Source organism: Schistocerca cancellata, chromosome 9, assembly GCF_023864275.1.
Source record: "Schistocerca cancellata isolate TAMUIC-IGC-003103 chromosome 9, iqSchCanc2.1, whole genome shotgun sequence".
NCBI lineage: Eukaryota > Metazoa > Arthropoda > Insecta > Orthoptera > Acrididae > Schistocerca > Schistocerca cancellata.
In genome coordinates this window covers 504,009,033-504,022,491 of record NC_064634.1, presented here as the reverse complement: position 1 = coordinate 504,022,491, position 13,459 = coordinate 504,009,033, and the positions used below count along the sequence as shown (strand labels likewise).

Sequence of the window (13,459 nt, the reverse complement as noted above, 5' to 3'; positions counted from 1 at the left end):
TATCCATCCATTTGTAAAGCACAAATGTCTGCTTGTGTCTGTGTATATGCGGATGGATATGTGTGTGTGTGTGTGTGTGTGTGTGTGTGTGTGTGTGTGTGTGTGTGCGTGTGTGTGCGAGTGTATACCTGTCCTTTTTTCCCCCTAAGGTAAGTCTTTCCGCTCCCGGGATTGGAATGACTCCTTACCCTCTCCCTTAAAACCCATATCCTTTTGTCTTTCCCTCTCCTTCCCTCTTTCCTGACGAGGCAGCCATTGGTTGCGAAAGCTAGAATTTTGTGTGTATGTTTGTGTGCCTATCGACCTGCCAGATATATATATATATATATATATATATATATATATATATATATATATATATATATATATATACCTAAAAACAAAGATGATGTGACTTACCAAATGAAAGTGCTGGCAGGTCGACAGACACACAAACGAACACAAACACACACACAAAATTCTAGCTTTCGCAACCAACGGTTGCCTCATCAGGAAAGAGGGAAGGAGAGGGAAAGACGAAAGGATTTGGGTTTTAAGGGAGAGGGTAAGGAGTCATTCCAATCCCGGGAGCGGAAAGACTTACCTTAGGGGGAAAAAAGGACAGGTATATACTCGCACACACACACATATCCATCCGCATATACACAGACACAAGCAAACATTTGTAAAGGCTTGTGTTCGTTTGTGTGTCTGTCGACCTGCCAGCACTTTCATTTGGTAAGTCACATCATCTTTGTTTTTAGGTATATTTTTCCTTCGTGGAATGTTTCCTTCTATTATAACCATATATATATATATACCTGAAAACAAAGATGATGTGACTTACCAAATGAAAGTGCTGGCAGGTCGACAGACACGCAAACGAACACAAACATACACACAAAATTCAAGCTTTCGCAACAAACTGTTGCCTCATCAGGAAAGAGGGAAGGAGAGGGAAAGACGAAAGGATGTGGGTTTTAAGGGAGAGGGTAAGGAGTCATTCCAGTCCCGGGAAATATATATATGTAATAGGGAAACATTATATATATATATATATATATATATATATATATATATATATATGGTTATAATAGAAGGAAACATTCCACGAAGGAAAAATATACCTAAAAACAAAGATGATGTGACTTACCAAATGAAAGTGCTGGCAGGTCGACAGACACACAAACTAACACAAGGCAACAGTTTGTTGCGAAAGCTTGTGTGTATGTGTGTGTTAGTTTGTGTGTCTGTCGACCTGCCAGCACTTTCATTTGGTAAGTCACATCATCTTTGTTTTTAGGTATATATATATATATATATATATATATATATATATATATATATATATATATTAAATATGTCTGCTTGTGTCTGTATATGTGTTGATGGATATGTGTGTGTGTGCGAGTGTATACCCGTCCTTTTTTCCCCCTAAGGTAAGTCTTTCCGCTCCCGGGACTGGAATGACTCCTTACCCTCTCCCTTAAAACCCACATCCTTTCGTCTTTCCCTCTCCTTCCCTCTTTCCTGATGAGGCAACAGTTTGTTGCGAAAGCTTGAATTTTGTGTGTATGTTTGTGTTCTTTTGTGTGTCTGTCGACCTGCCAGCACTTTCATTTGGTAAGTCACATCATCTTTGTTTTTAGATATATTTTTCCTTCGTGGAATGTTTCCTTCTATTATAACCATATATATATATATATATATATATATATATATATATATATATATCTGCTTGTGTCTGTATATGTGTGTGTGTGTGTGTGTGTGTGTGTGTGTGTGGGCGTATACCTGTCCCTTTTTCCCCCTAAGGTAAGTCTTTCCGCTCCCGGGATTGGAATGACTCCTTACCCTCTCCCTTAAAACCCACATCCTTTCGTCTTTCCCTCGCCTTCCCTCTTTCCTGACGTAGCAACCGGGGAAAGCTCAAAATTTTGTGTGTGTGTTTGTGTGTTTTTTATTGTGCCTAGCTACCCGCGCTTTCCCGTTTGGTAAGTCTTGGAATCTTTGTTTTTAATATATATATATATATATATATATATATATATATAAAGAAAGATGATGAGACTTACCCAACAAAAGCGCTGGCAGGTCGATATATATATATATATGCTTACAGCAGGAGAAGCTGCAGTCCTCCACTAAATTCATTGCCACTATAGTGCTATTCTCACATACTCTGGTTGTTGTGTTCGGAAGTAATAAAAGAGAACATCAGTAACAATAAAAATTTGAGTTAGGGCTGGAGGCACGTTCACGCTGCCTGAAGATTATGATGAATGATTGCAATAAGTGGGAAATCCAGGTTCTGAACCCCGTCTGGCAAAAATGTTTGACACAGCAGAAGCATTACATTACTGATGTGGCAGGTTTTCACTGACTATTTCTCTTTGTCACAGAGTATTTTGACTTATTCAGTATCACATCTGGTTTTCCCTCATGATGAGATTTGCAAAATGTGATGGATGGAGAATTAATGAAAAGGTTTGTGTCAAACTATGCAATCAGACTGCCCATATTGATTGCATGATGTACTTTCTTCATAATAAATGTGAAACCTTACGCACAATAATAAGTCAGCATCTGAAGCACCGGAAGTGTTCTTGGTATTTATTTGAGAATGGTAAAAATCACAGTCTTACCTTAGATTTACAGCACAAGCTTTAGTTATGTACAACTATACATAATTTTTATACATTATACTTCTATGAAAAACAATGTAGTTTGCTTTACACATCATCCTGTGTGGAGTAGCACACATATAATACATGTCAATCTAAGAAGACTATAACAAATATTAAGTCAATATGAATAAAATATAAGTGTCGCAAGTTTGTAATTAAAAGAGATCAATTGTCAGGAAACATTACCTATAATCTTACAAAAAGATTAACTTTTATTTACAAATCTATGATTCATTCAAAGTTGCTTGGAAAAAAAAATGAATGACCTGCTTGCTGAAGATCTATTAAGATTGTCCTTGTAATACATTCAACCACCTCAAACACACACAAAATTTACACAGATACTTACGTGTATGTATAACTAATTATAAATTATGCCTCGAATAAACACATGTGATGCTGCTAAATGTAAATACTGGCAATTTTGACTGTGTAGTTCAGTATCATAAACTTAGCTTTTATTTGTTCCTCACGGATAACATTATAGTGTACGTTTGATGTACTCTGTGCAAAAAGCTAAAAGAACTTCTAAATGAAAAGGCATAGATCTTGTGCTTCTTAAATCACAATTAGTTACTTAATACTTTGTTGTCAATATCTATCCAATACATCTACATTTAAAAGATAACATTCTATTCTTTTTTTTAATAAATGAAGGCCAATTTATGTAGATGTGATGCTTGCATAAGAGAAGGGCAGTAGCGTTCTCACATTAAATCAGTTCACACTTCAACATAATGAAAGCCAATTATTGTCTCATCATAACAGCAGCTACATGTACAGACAATAATTTCAAAAAGTGTGCACAACAGCAAGTGTGCACAGACTTACTATAGTATTAAGACATTACAAATACTATATTCGTAGGGAATATCAGTAACTTTCCACTGAGAAAATAATTTTGTTCTTATCCGTGAGTGTACTTGTCTGTTTAACATTACTTCATTAACCATGCATTGGCATAATACAAAAACATACCTGCAGTAGGAACTTAACAATTTACCCAAGACTGCTTTTCTAATTATAGTAGGTCAGTACTCATAGAAAGTAATGTATGTGCCCTTAAAAATTGTGAGAAACATTTACAAAATAGCTACCCACTAGAGTAGGTGTGTGTGTGTGTGTGTGTGTGTGTGTGTGTGTGTGTGTGTGTGTGGGTGGGTGGGTGGGTGGGTGGGTGGGTGGGGTGTGCAAGTGCAAGTGCGTGAACTGACTGCAGTAACCTGGTCTTTTCTACAGTGTCTGCTAAACTTGATGGCAGAACATGATAGTTGCTGTACTCTTTTGTTTTGTTGTACTAGGTCATATGATGGGTGAGGTGGGGATCTAAAAAATACATGTGTTGGTTCCCACATGTCATGTTAGTTATTTATCAGTACCCAATATTTTTTATTTAAGAGAAGTATTTTTAAGAGGCAGAGGATGGATGGATAAGTTACTGATACCTCCACAGTTTGCTGATAGATTTAATACTGAAACACTTTAAAGGTCCTTCTTAATGCTGCAACTAAGCTACTAACAATGCTAGTCAATTTAACATATGAAGCTCAAACTATTTTTGAATGCATTGTCATCTTCAGGTAATGAGGCACAGAGTGTAATAACAAATATCTAAATTTTAGAAAATTAAATATACAATTTTAATGCACACAAAAAGAAATAATTAATTCTGTACACTTACATACATTACATACATACATACATACATATACACAAAACTAAAGTACAACATTTCCTTTTATGTTTTTAAAATAACATTGTAAACACAAAAAACAGTTTTGACTAACAATTTTTAAAATGGCTATTAGAATTAAGAAATCCTATTTAGAGGGTAAAAGTACCAAACCACATTGTTTAATGCCAATATCTAAAAAATGATAATCAACATCTTGCGACTTTAGAGTTTTGCTTGTGTTATTGATACAAAATAATCCTGTACACTGTTACAAAATAATTAGGAAATAGAAAAAGGAAAACAGGAGGAAAAATTTTAGTTATCTAGGAACATATTCAACAAGATGTCAGCTATCACAATTTAGGGATATCACCAGTGTGTAATGCAAACACAATTGTAACTGAAGGAAAAACCTATCTTCATTCACTTAACAGATGAAGTGGCAAGTAAACACAGGACATTGACTCAATGATAGTGTTTGTACAGCAAGTGCATTAATGCTAATATCACCTACAACACAAGGGGCAGCTGGCCCCTTGAACTGCAGGTGCTATTCCACTCTGGGTATTCTATTGTCACTTACAGACAAAATTTCCATTAAAATAGTATTTTAACATATTTATTCACTTAACAATCAGTCACATTCAGAGCTGAAGAAACAAACTACAGCTATTTACCAATACACAATAAAAATAAAATAAAAATGATATGCTCACCAACATTTTAACATTACATTTTTACTTGTGCGTTTTGCAAAAACTGTACTTACAAGTACTAAAATTTATTTGCCCAAACTGTCACTTCAGACCATGAATTGAACCATGAATTTGCAACACAAGAACTAAACAAATTCCAGAACAAAGTAACTGTGTCAAAATTTAAAAATAAAACATGAACTACAATGTAAAATAAAATTCAGTTAATTTACGTAAGAACAGCCACTATATAGCTAACCAACAGTATGTCTTAAATTAACAGGTGCATGTACAGGTACTGTTACATTAAATGTTGGCGTTTTCTGTGTGAAAATGTAGGAAGGAGGTAGAAATGCTTTTACTCTTACTTCAATGGAATAAATGTTTATCCACAGCAATTAAAAAAAAAGTTTGGATTTTGAAAGTGTTTTCTCTAACATGTCTAGTAACAATAAAAGAAACAACAAGATACTTCCAAGATTGCTACAGACACACATTTCAGCACACCAAAGTGATGTTTCAGGAACTGTAATAAAACCTCAGTCTTACAAGCCAAAGACATGATGAACATGTTTGAAAACAAAATGGAAGGGAGACGGGGAGACCTACAGCATTCTTATCTTGAAATAAGTTATCAGTGCTTTAACACAAATTCTCCAGTCATATAGCTCTTCAACTTTATGAGCCTTCAAACTAGTACAGAGCTTTGCCAGTCACACACTGTATGGCATTGCAGCTACTGAAATGCTGTAGCCTGCAAATTCAAAATAATCTTGAAAGTTATCTGAATGTGAATCAATACTAGTTAACGCTAGCTGTCTGCTGAAAAAAATTATTACAATCGACAATGTAATTTACTACATCTGTTTGATTTGGATTAATTATCCAGTAACATTTTAATGACATCATGCTAATTACAACATGAGTTGTTACATGCTTCATCACATGCAATTACGATATAAAATCAAAATAAAATAAAGTAGAGCTTTCTATGCATCATCAAATTTTACCAGCACTAGATGAATATCTCAAAAACTATTTATTTTAATTAATGACTGAAAGTTACATGAAACCTCAAGTACCAAAGTCAGACCCAACGAGACAATACAAAAATGTGGAACTGGAAGCGAATCAGAATTCTTTCCATGTATTATACTTTTAAAACACATGGAAATACATCATCATTTGCTAATGTTATGTTTCCTATCATGCAGCTATGAAACATAACACTAAAAACTGTGTCATTCATAATCACAACTGCTAGAAGTATATTATACTGATTAAAATTTCTGAGAGTGGTCAAAGGTACAAATATCTTGATTTTTTTTGAAGACAGTTATTATTGTGTACTAAAACAAGAGTTCGGTGGAATTAAAATTATTTTTTGCTGTGGATAATGATAAGCACAAAGTAAATAATTGCCAAACTTCTTATTAAGGCACTGTTTCAAGAATAAGAACATACTCATCTGCCTGCTATATTGACATAAATTTAAAATCTCATTCTGCTGTAACCACAGATTTTATACTTCTTATTAGATAAGAGTAGAAAATATGCTCAACTGACTGGCATTGTAGAAATACACCTCTAAAACTGTGTTAATGCGCTGTCTGTTACTTCTGTATTATGATTCGTACCACTATATTACATGTGAAAAACTGAACAGAAGAATGATGAAGATATACACAGTCACAGTATAGATTTGATTAAAACAGTGGGCATAAAGACATACAAAAATATTTTTCAGAAACATAAACAACTCAAAACACAGACTACTTACAATATTTGACATTAAATATATCCACATAAACTCAAATGTAGAAGACTAATTTTGTAAGTTACAAAATTCATCCAGTACACACATTTATATTTTAATCTCCTAAAGCAGCATACAAAGGCACTCAAGTTCTCACACTGCGAAAATTGTTCCACAGTTAAAATAAAGTATTCTCAGGTTTGCTCAAACCCACCAATTCACAAAAAGTAGTAGTATTGTAGTCTTATTAAGCTAAAGCTGAAACTACAGGTGAGTATACCAAGTAACTGAATTTGACTCCCTCATTAAAATATTTCATTTTTAAGACATTACAGAGGTTGCACAGGGAACATTATTAAGGAGGTCAAATAAACCAGAAATCCATCTCGATTTTGTAAATGGAAGCAGACAAGATGAAGGAGTTAATACAAGTACAGTCGATCCATAAAAAGAACATTGGCTGTTTGGCATGGTTTTTAAGGTCAGCTTCTAATGAAAATAGTTCAAATGTGCATGTTTTAGTTTTACGACATTTCCATGTTTTAAGTTTTTGAGTTGGCATAAGATACTTTTATTTTACAAACAGTCAATAGCAGTATGATTGTACTGAAAACACATAATGTACAATTAAACAATTTGTCAACATTCCACATTATTCGACAGTAAAACGTCAAAACTTTTTCACCCTATTTCTTATAGCATGCACATTTCCATGCTGTATAGCAGGTGAGTGCTCACCTTGGTGTGGATCCAAAAGCTTTGCTCTATGTTGCAACACTAGTGCAGTGAAGCACAAGAAAATCAGCTGATCTTGATATATAATCATCATTATTTTGTGTTGTCTCGGTGAACATACTGCACGCTTGTGTGTGTTGTTCAGACGTGTTTGTATCAGATAAGTTTACAAGTGAAGTTTACATTTCATAAGTTATAGTATTTGACAAGTATTTTCCAGTTTGATGTCCTCCCACATTGATGGACCATTTTTTTACTTATAAAGAAAGATTTAAATTTTGATTTTTCTTATGTTTTACGCATACATTACGTACCCTAGTATCAACTTTTAAATTAATGTAACAACTAAACTGAGCCGTGGGAAGTCGTAAACTAACAAGAGTACTACATCCAAAAAACAGCTTTCCATGAGTTTAGCTGACTTGACAGCAAGGGAACTACAGCTGCAATGAAAAAATTTGCTCCAGATGGACCCAAAACGCCCAAAATAAAAATAAGTATAGCAATAATGGAAATCCTACAGATACTTGTTGTTGGCAATAAGTTATACTCATATTTACTGTCAGAAATGTAGATATTATTGCCCCTAAATACACAAGGCAAATAATACTGGTGGGAACACGTAAACAGTGTAAAAAGCAAAGGAAGACAAAGAGAAAGAATAACTATTTAGCAGCACAAAAATGATATAACACTACATTTGTGATTCTCTCCAACACAAAACTAATGTCAGGTTACCTAAATTACCATAACAGAATTGATTACTGCAGGACATCTGTTGTCACAGTTCAGATGTAGGTTTTACTTGTGCCACGATGTGATTTTCATAGTGCAAGGCTCGCCAGTATTTAGGATTGGCAGGCAACACTTCAGTACTGTCGAGAAACGCAGTAAGAAGAAACAAATCTATACCTAGTTTTCTGAGCTGTTCATCCTCACATCAGGTGGGTCTCTCACATCCTGCCTCTTCTTTCTAACCTTCCAAAACACCACCCTCTGTTTTCCCTCCTAGTTTGATTTTGTCTGTCAGCAGCATCAGAAATTCACCTTCTCAGGGCAAGTACTAGTCAGTTGTACTGTTTCCTCATAACTCTACAGTTTCCTCAAACAAATTCTCCGTACAATACAATTTTAGCATGTATTGCCTAGTCTAATGCTCAAAATGACAACAAATGAGCTGTCATCCAAGTCCAGTTTCAGACCTACAACTAAGTCGTGTTGGCTGTGACAGACAGCTATTATCAACAATATTATGAAAATGATAGATTGTTACTCACCATATAGCAGAGATGCTGAGTTGCAAATAGGCACAACAAAAAGACTGTTAAGGAAAGTAAGCTTTCAGCCAAAAGGCCTTCTAAATTTGGAAAAATTGGCTGAAAGCTTATTTGTCTAACAGTCTTTTTGTTGTGCTCATCTGCGACTCAACATCTCTGCCATATGATGCATAGCAGTCTATCCTTCTCAAAATATTGTCATCATTCCATCCTGAATTTTCCACTGTTTGACAACTGTTATTAAGATGTGCACAGGATTCAGTCAATTATCAAATATTCCAGTTCTGACAAGACCTATGTAGAAGTTATCAAGAAGAATGAATATGAAATTTTGGGCTGCTCTATGAGCTTTCCACAACTGAAACATCAGAGAACATTCATTGTAACTCGGCAGCACTTTAACAACTGTAATAATAAAATGAATTCATTGTAAACAAAAAAGCTCATTCAGCACATACAGGTTTGATCATACTTTGCCCATACCATTACCCTCTCTGTTTTATGGATGTACGTATGAACTAATGTGAGCAGTTTCCACACACACACACCTGATAATAACTATCTTTCTTACACCACAAATGCTAATCAGCAGGCAGTATGTGATGGCACTGTAGTGGTTATTCCACATTCACAAGCAGGTTACGCGGAGTGGACAGATTTGGTAAAAATGGACTCTCACATAACCGTTAGGACTTATGACAAGTTAAGGGAAGTCAAAATGTGTGTACTGAATGTATAGAACACAATAATGTTGTTTTCAAGGTAAAAGAAGATACATAAATGAAATATCTATCGTACAATACAATAAAACTTCATTAACAACAAGAAATATAATTTACCATAAACTCCTTTATAATATGATGTAGATAAAAGTATTTTGAAGGTTCATGCAGAAGAAATTAATGGAATGCCATAAAATCACCTGTCAGGGATAACGTCATTGAATAAACTCCTTGAGGAGTGGTTTTTCTTCCTGATGTGAACAATGCCTTTTAACAAAAATGACACTGACACACACACACACACACACACACACACACACACACACACACACACACACAATACTACTGAAAGTAACACTTACAACAAGGTGATGCTACTAAAAAAGGCTTTCTCACTTTTCCAAAAAAGGAAAAAAGTCCTTACCCATCATTCTCTAAATCACATTCCATAACTCATACAAGAGTAAAATTCAGGACCATAGTGATGTAGAAATCATTCATTTCCCATGAATAATATAGTGGCATTTTCACAGAAAAAAGTAATTCATTGACGTCCCAGACAATGAAACTTCAAGAATGTCCAACACAATAACATTGCACAGAGTTCTGACAGTGCTTGTGAGCAAACTGGTGTTATTTCTGCAGATAAGACATCCATAAGCAGAGGCTCACTGCAATACATACCTTTATGACACTCGCTAACAGAACCTTGTTTCAAATGTGCATAAAATGCTACATTATCAACAGCATCTGCCTGTGACAGTGGTACTGATTCCTGGGAACAGTTTTACTGCTGTGTGTTAGGATATGAGTAACCTCATTTTTGTCAGAAAGATGTGGATCATCATTCTTTAATAACAGACACTGTCGTTTTTAAGGACAAGTAAATTTGCCATTGTCAAAGATAAGCAATTGCTTAGTGGACAAGTCATAGACTTAACAAGAGTAAGTAGTTTTTTATGCAAATGTTTCTTTAAACTGAACATGAATAACACTCATCTTCTGTCAGAACTTCTGCCATTCATAGCTTATGAAGTACGTAAGTCTTTAATAATCCTTTATTCTATCACAATGACTGACAGTACAATACTTCCACTTAGGGCATTAGGGAATATCACTGTCAAAGTATCACTCAATTACGTCTTTTTGGCTGAACGGGCACTCCAGACAATAAATCTATGTCTTTAGTGTCTACTCTGACATCCCAGCTACTAAGCAAGTAGAAAGGCACATTAAATGAAATATTTTTACGATATAGAATTAAAAGTGGTAGAAAATACATTCCCGTGTAGGGCACGTCAATAAATATGTGCACATGCTCTCGCAAATTTTGACACTGGTCAAGAAATTACTTGCAGTTCACATGTATTACATATCAGAATAACTATTCAAAAGAGAAGACACATTAATTCTGTACCAAAAATAAGAATCACTTTTTGACAATACTGGCTCCATTACATGAAACTGCCATTAAATGTACATCTGGCACCCACGAAAGCACCTTTCTAGTGCTCGTGGAATTTCTCTTTAGTGACAGCAGAGGTATTAGCATCTGAATCGTACCTCGAGAGACTCGTCACAGAACTGAAACGCAACCTTCAGACAGACATGCAAGACACCAGTTCCTGGCACAGCTGGCTGTACTGTAAGTGGTCACCGGATATTCTACGCATTTTCAGACCCTTAGACTCACAACCAAACACCCTCAGCTCAATCTGCACACCGCCCGGGTACTCCAGGGCGAGTCCACCACCACCGCCGTCATCATCACATCCGTCCGTCGAGCCCCACTCGCCTCCGTATGCAAAGCTCGACGGAGGTGCGCGCGTGTCTATAATACTCTTGACCAGACCGAGAATATCTGCTGCATCGAGCCGTGAACAAAAATCCGACAGTGCCACCTCGAATGATCCGCTAGATGTCTTTTGCAGCTCAGAAGCAACGACACCGTCCTGAGGTGACGGAGGCGAAGAAGGTGGCGACGTCACTTCGAGGTCCGCCCCCGAAGGTGGCGGGAATGTGTGATGCAGCGAAGGGTGATTCCTGGCATACTGCTCCCGCCGAATCTCGCCAGTCGTGACTGTCGGAAGGCGCTGGCGTCCGATTCCTCGGACTATGGACGGGCGGCCGGGATCACACGGGCCGGGTATCTGTAAAATAATTCCAGATTACTACAAATCACGCAGGTATAAAGTAAAGATGTCATTGACCTGAAGGTTGATATGAGCACTCCATCAGTTTACTAGGCACGATCCTATCAGAAGGAGTAGGCAGAAGGCTCCGTCTGACACTCAAACTGAATTACCCAGCTAATTACTCCAATGTTGACCAGAGATTGAACCCGAGACCTTCAGATCTATTAAAAAACTAGAAACCCGCCTCGATTGCGAAAAAAAGCACCTAATGTTAACCTAGGTTTCGGCGTAGATAACTACACCTTCTACGCCGTAACCTAGGTTAACACTAGGTGCTTTTTTCGCAATCAAGGTGGGTTTCTAGTTTTTTAATATATTAACCAACGATTGCTGACGTGCTGCGATGTTGAAGGTTCTTAACTTCAGATCTGTAGTCAGATGCTTTACCACTGAGCCATTGAGGGCTCAATATAACGTAAAAGCAGCAATGCTTAAAAAGTTCCTGTGCCATGCATTAATTAATATTTAATAACAATTACTATGGTGCATTAAATGCCTTATACTGTTCAATGGTACACCACACCATGAACCTCAAAATTAATTGTATTCATGACCAACTGCATCACATTTCCTCTTCCCTGCCATTGCACCATGGCATTTATCCACTACATATGCCCACTGTGTGTGTGTTTGCTCCATTCTTCGACCTTTGTACTCTATACTTTATATATAAGGTTCCTTGAAAAAATAATGCAATTTTTATTTTTGCATCATTATAGTATTGTTTTGGACCACAAATTCAAGAACAAGAAGAAAGTTGAGCAAGTGCGCTATCATAGTGCAAATGCCATGAATTGTTTCATGAAAACTCTGGGTGTCTTTTCAGTTTGCTTTACGCAACTGGCATTCAACTTTTAAGCAGTAATTTTTATTGATTGTTCAATCTTTTGGCAAGAACTCGTGATGCACTATGGTGTTAAATTTACAGAACACAGTGAGAGAAGCCACCCCATGTGACCACACTTGTCAAGCATTTCTCAGTCTCTGTGGCCCCAAATGCTTCCACCAGAATGATTGACCCTTAAATTTGACATCATATCTTTAAATCCACTTTTCATCACATCTTATGACTCATTTCAGTACTTTTGCTTCACTGTTGGCTTCATTTAGCAATTCCTGAGCAACTTGCATTTCCCACTTTTTTACTAGTTCACAATTTTGGGAAAAAGTTTGCTATCTCACATTTAATACCTAAAATGTCCTAAAAGTTAGAAGGCCCGATGCACTGACAACACCAATAGCTTCTTTGATAGTGATTCAGTGATTCTTCATAATAATTTCTTTTATATTTTCCACAATTTCATCAGCTGATTATGTGCAAGGCCATTCAGGGCACTACTAACTTTCAATATCTTTACAGCCTTCTTAAAAATATTTAAACAATTCATAAATCCTTGTTTTCTCATAGATATATTTAGAATTCTAAAACCTTGCTGCACATTATTCCATTTCATTTTTGTAAAATTTGTATGAATTCTCTTATGAATGTATATACAAAATAAATAATCACCTACACTACCCATTCCCTTATTTTACATACGGGAAAGGGAAGTGAGTTTTTGCGATTTCGTGCATTTTATTAGTATGATTTACATGTTTATTTCATTGTTCTGTTGGTAAACATGTCTGAACATGACTTTACACTTCCAGCCATATCACATATTTAGTCTGTTGTGTGGTGTACAGACAAAAGTGATAGAAAATTCAACGAATGTAATTGGATGGGTAAGAAATCTAC

The 13,459-nt window shown here is 35.9% G+C and overlaps 1 protein-coding gene across 1 annotated transcript in view; it reads right to left on the bottom strand.

Moving 5' to 3' along the window:
* Positions 1 to 2,577: 2,577 nt before the first annotated feature.
* Positions 2,578 to 13,459, bottom strand: part of LOC126100252 (serine/threonine-protein kinase SIK3-like) — a 541,515-nt gene continuing 530,633 nt past the window's right edge. Inside the window, exon 19 of the mRNA XM_049910836.1 lies at positions 2,578 to 11,676. Coding sequence (XP_049766793.1) covers positions 11,125 to 11,676 — 552 coding nt within the window. The 3' untranslated portion in view covers positions 2,578 to 11,124. The remainder of the gene's footprint in view (positions 11,677 to 13,459) is intronic.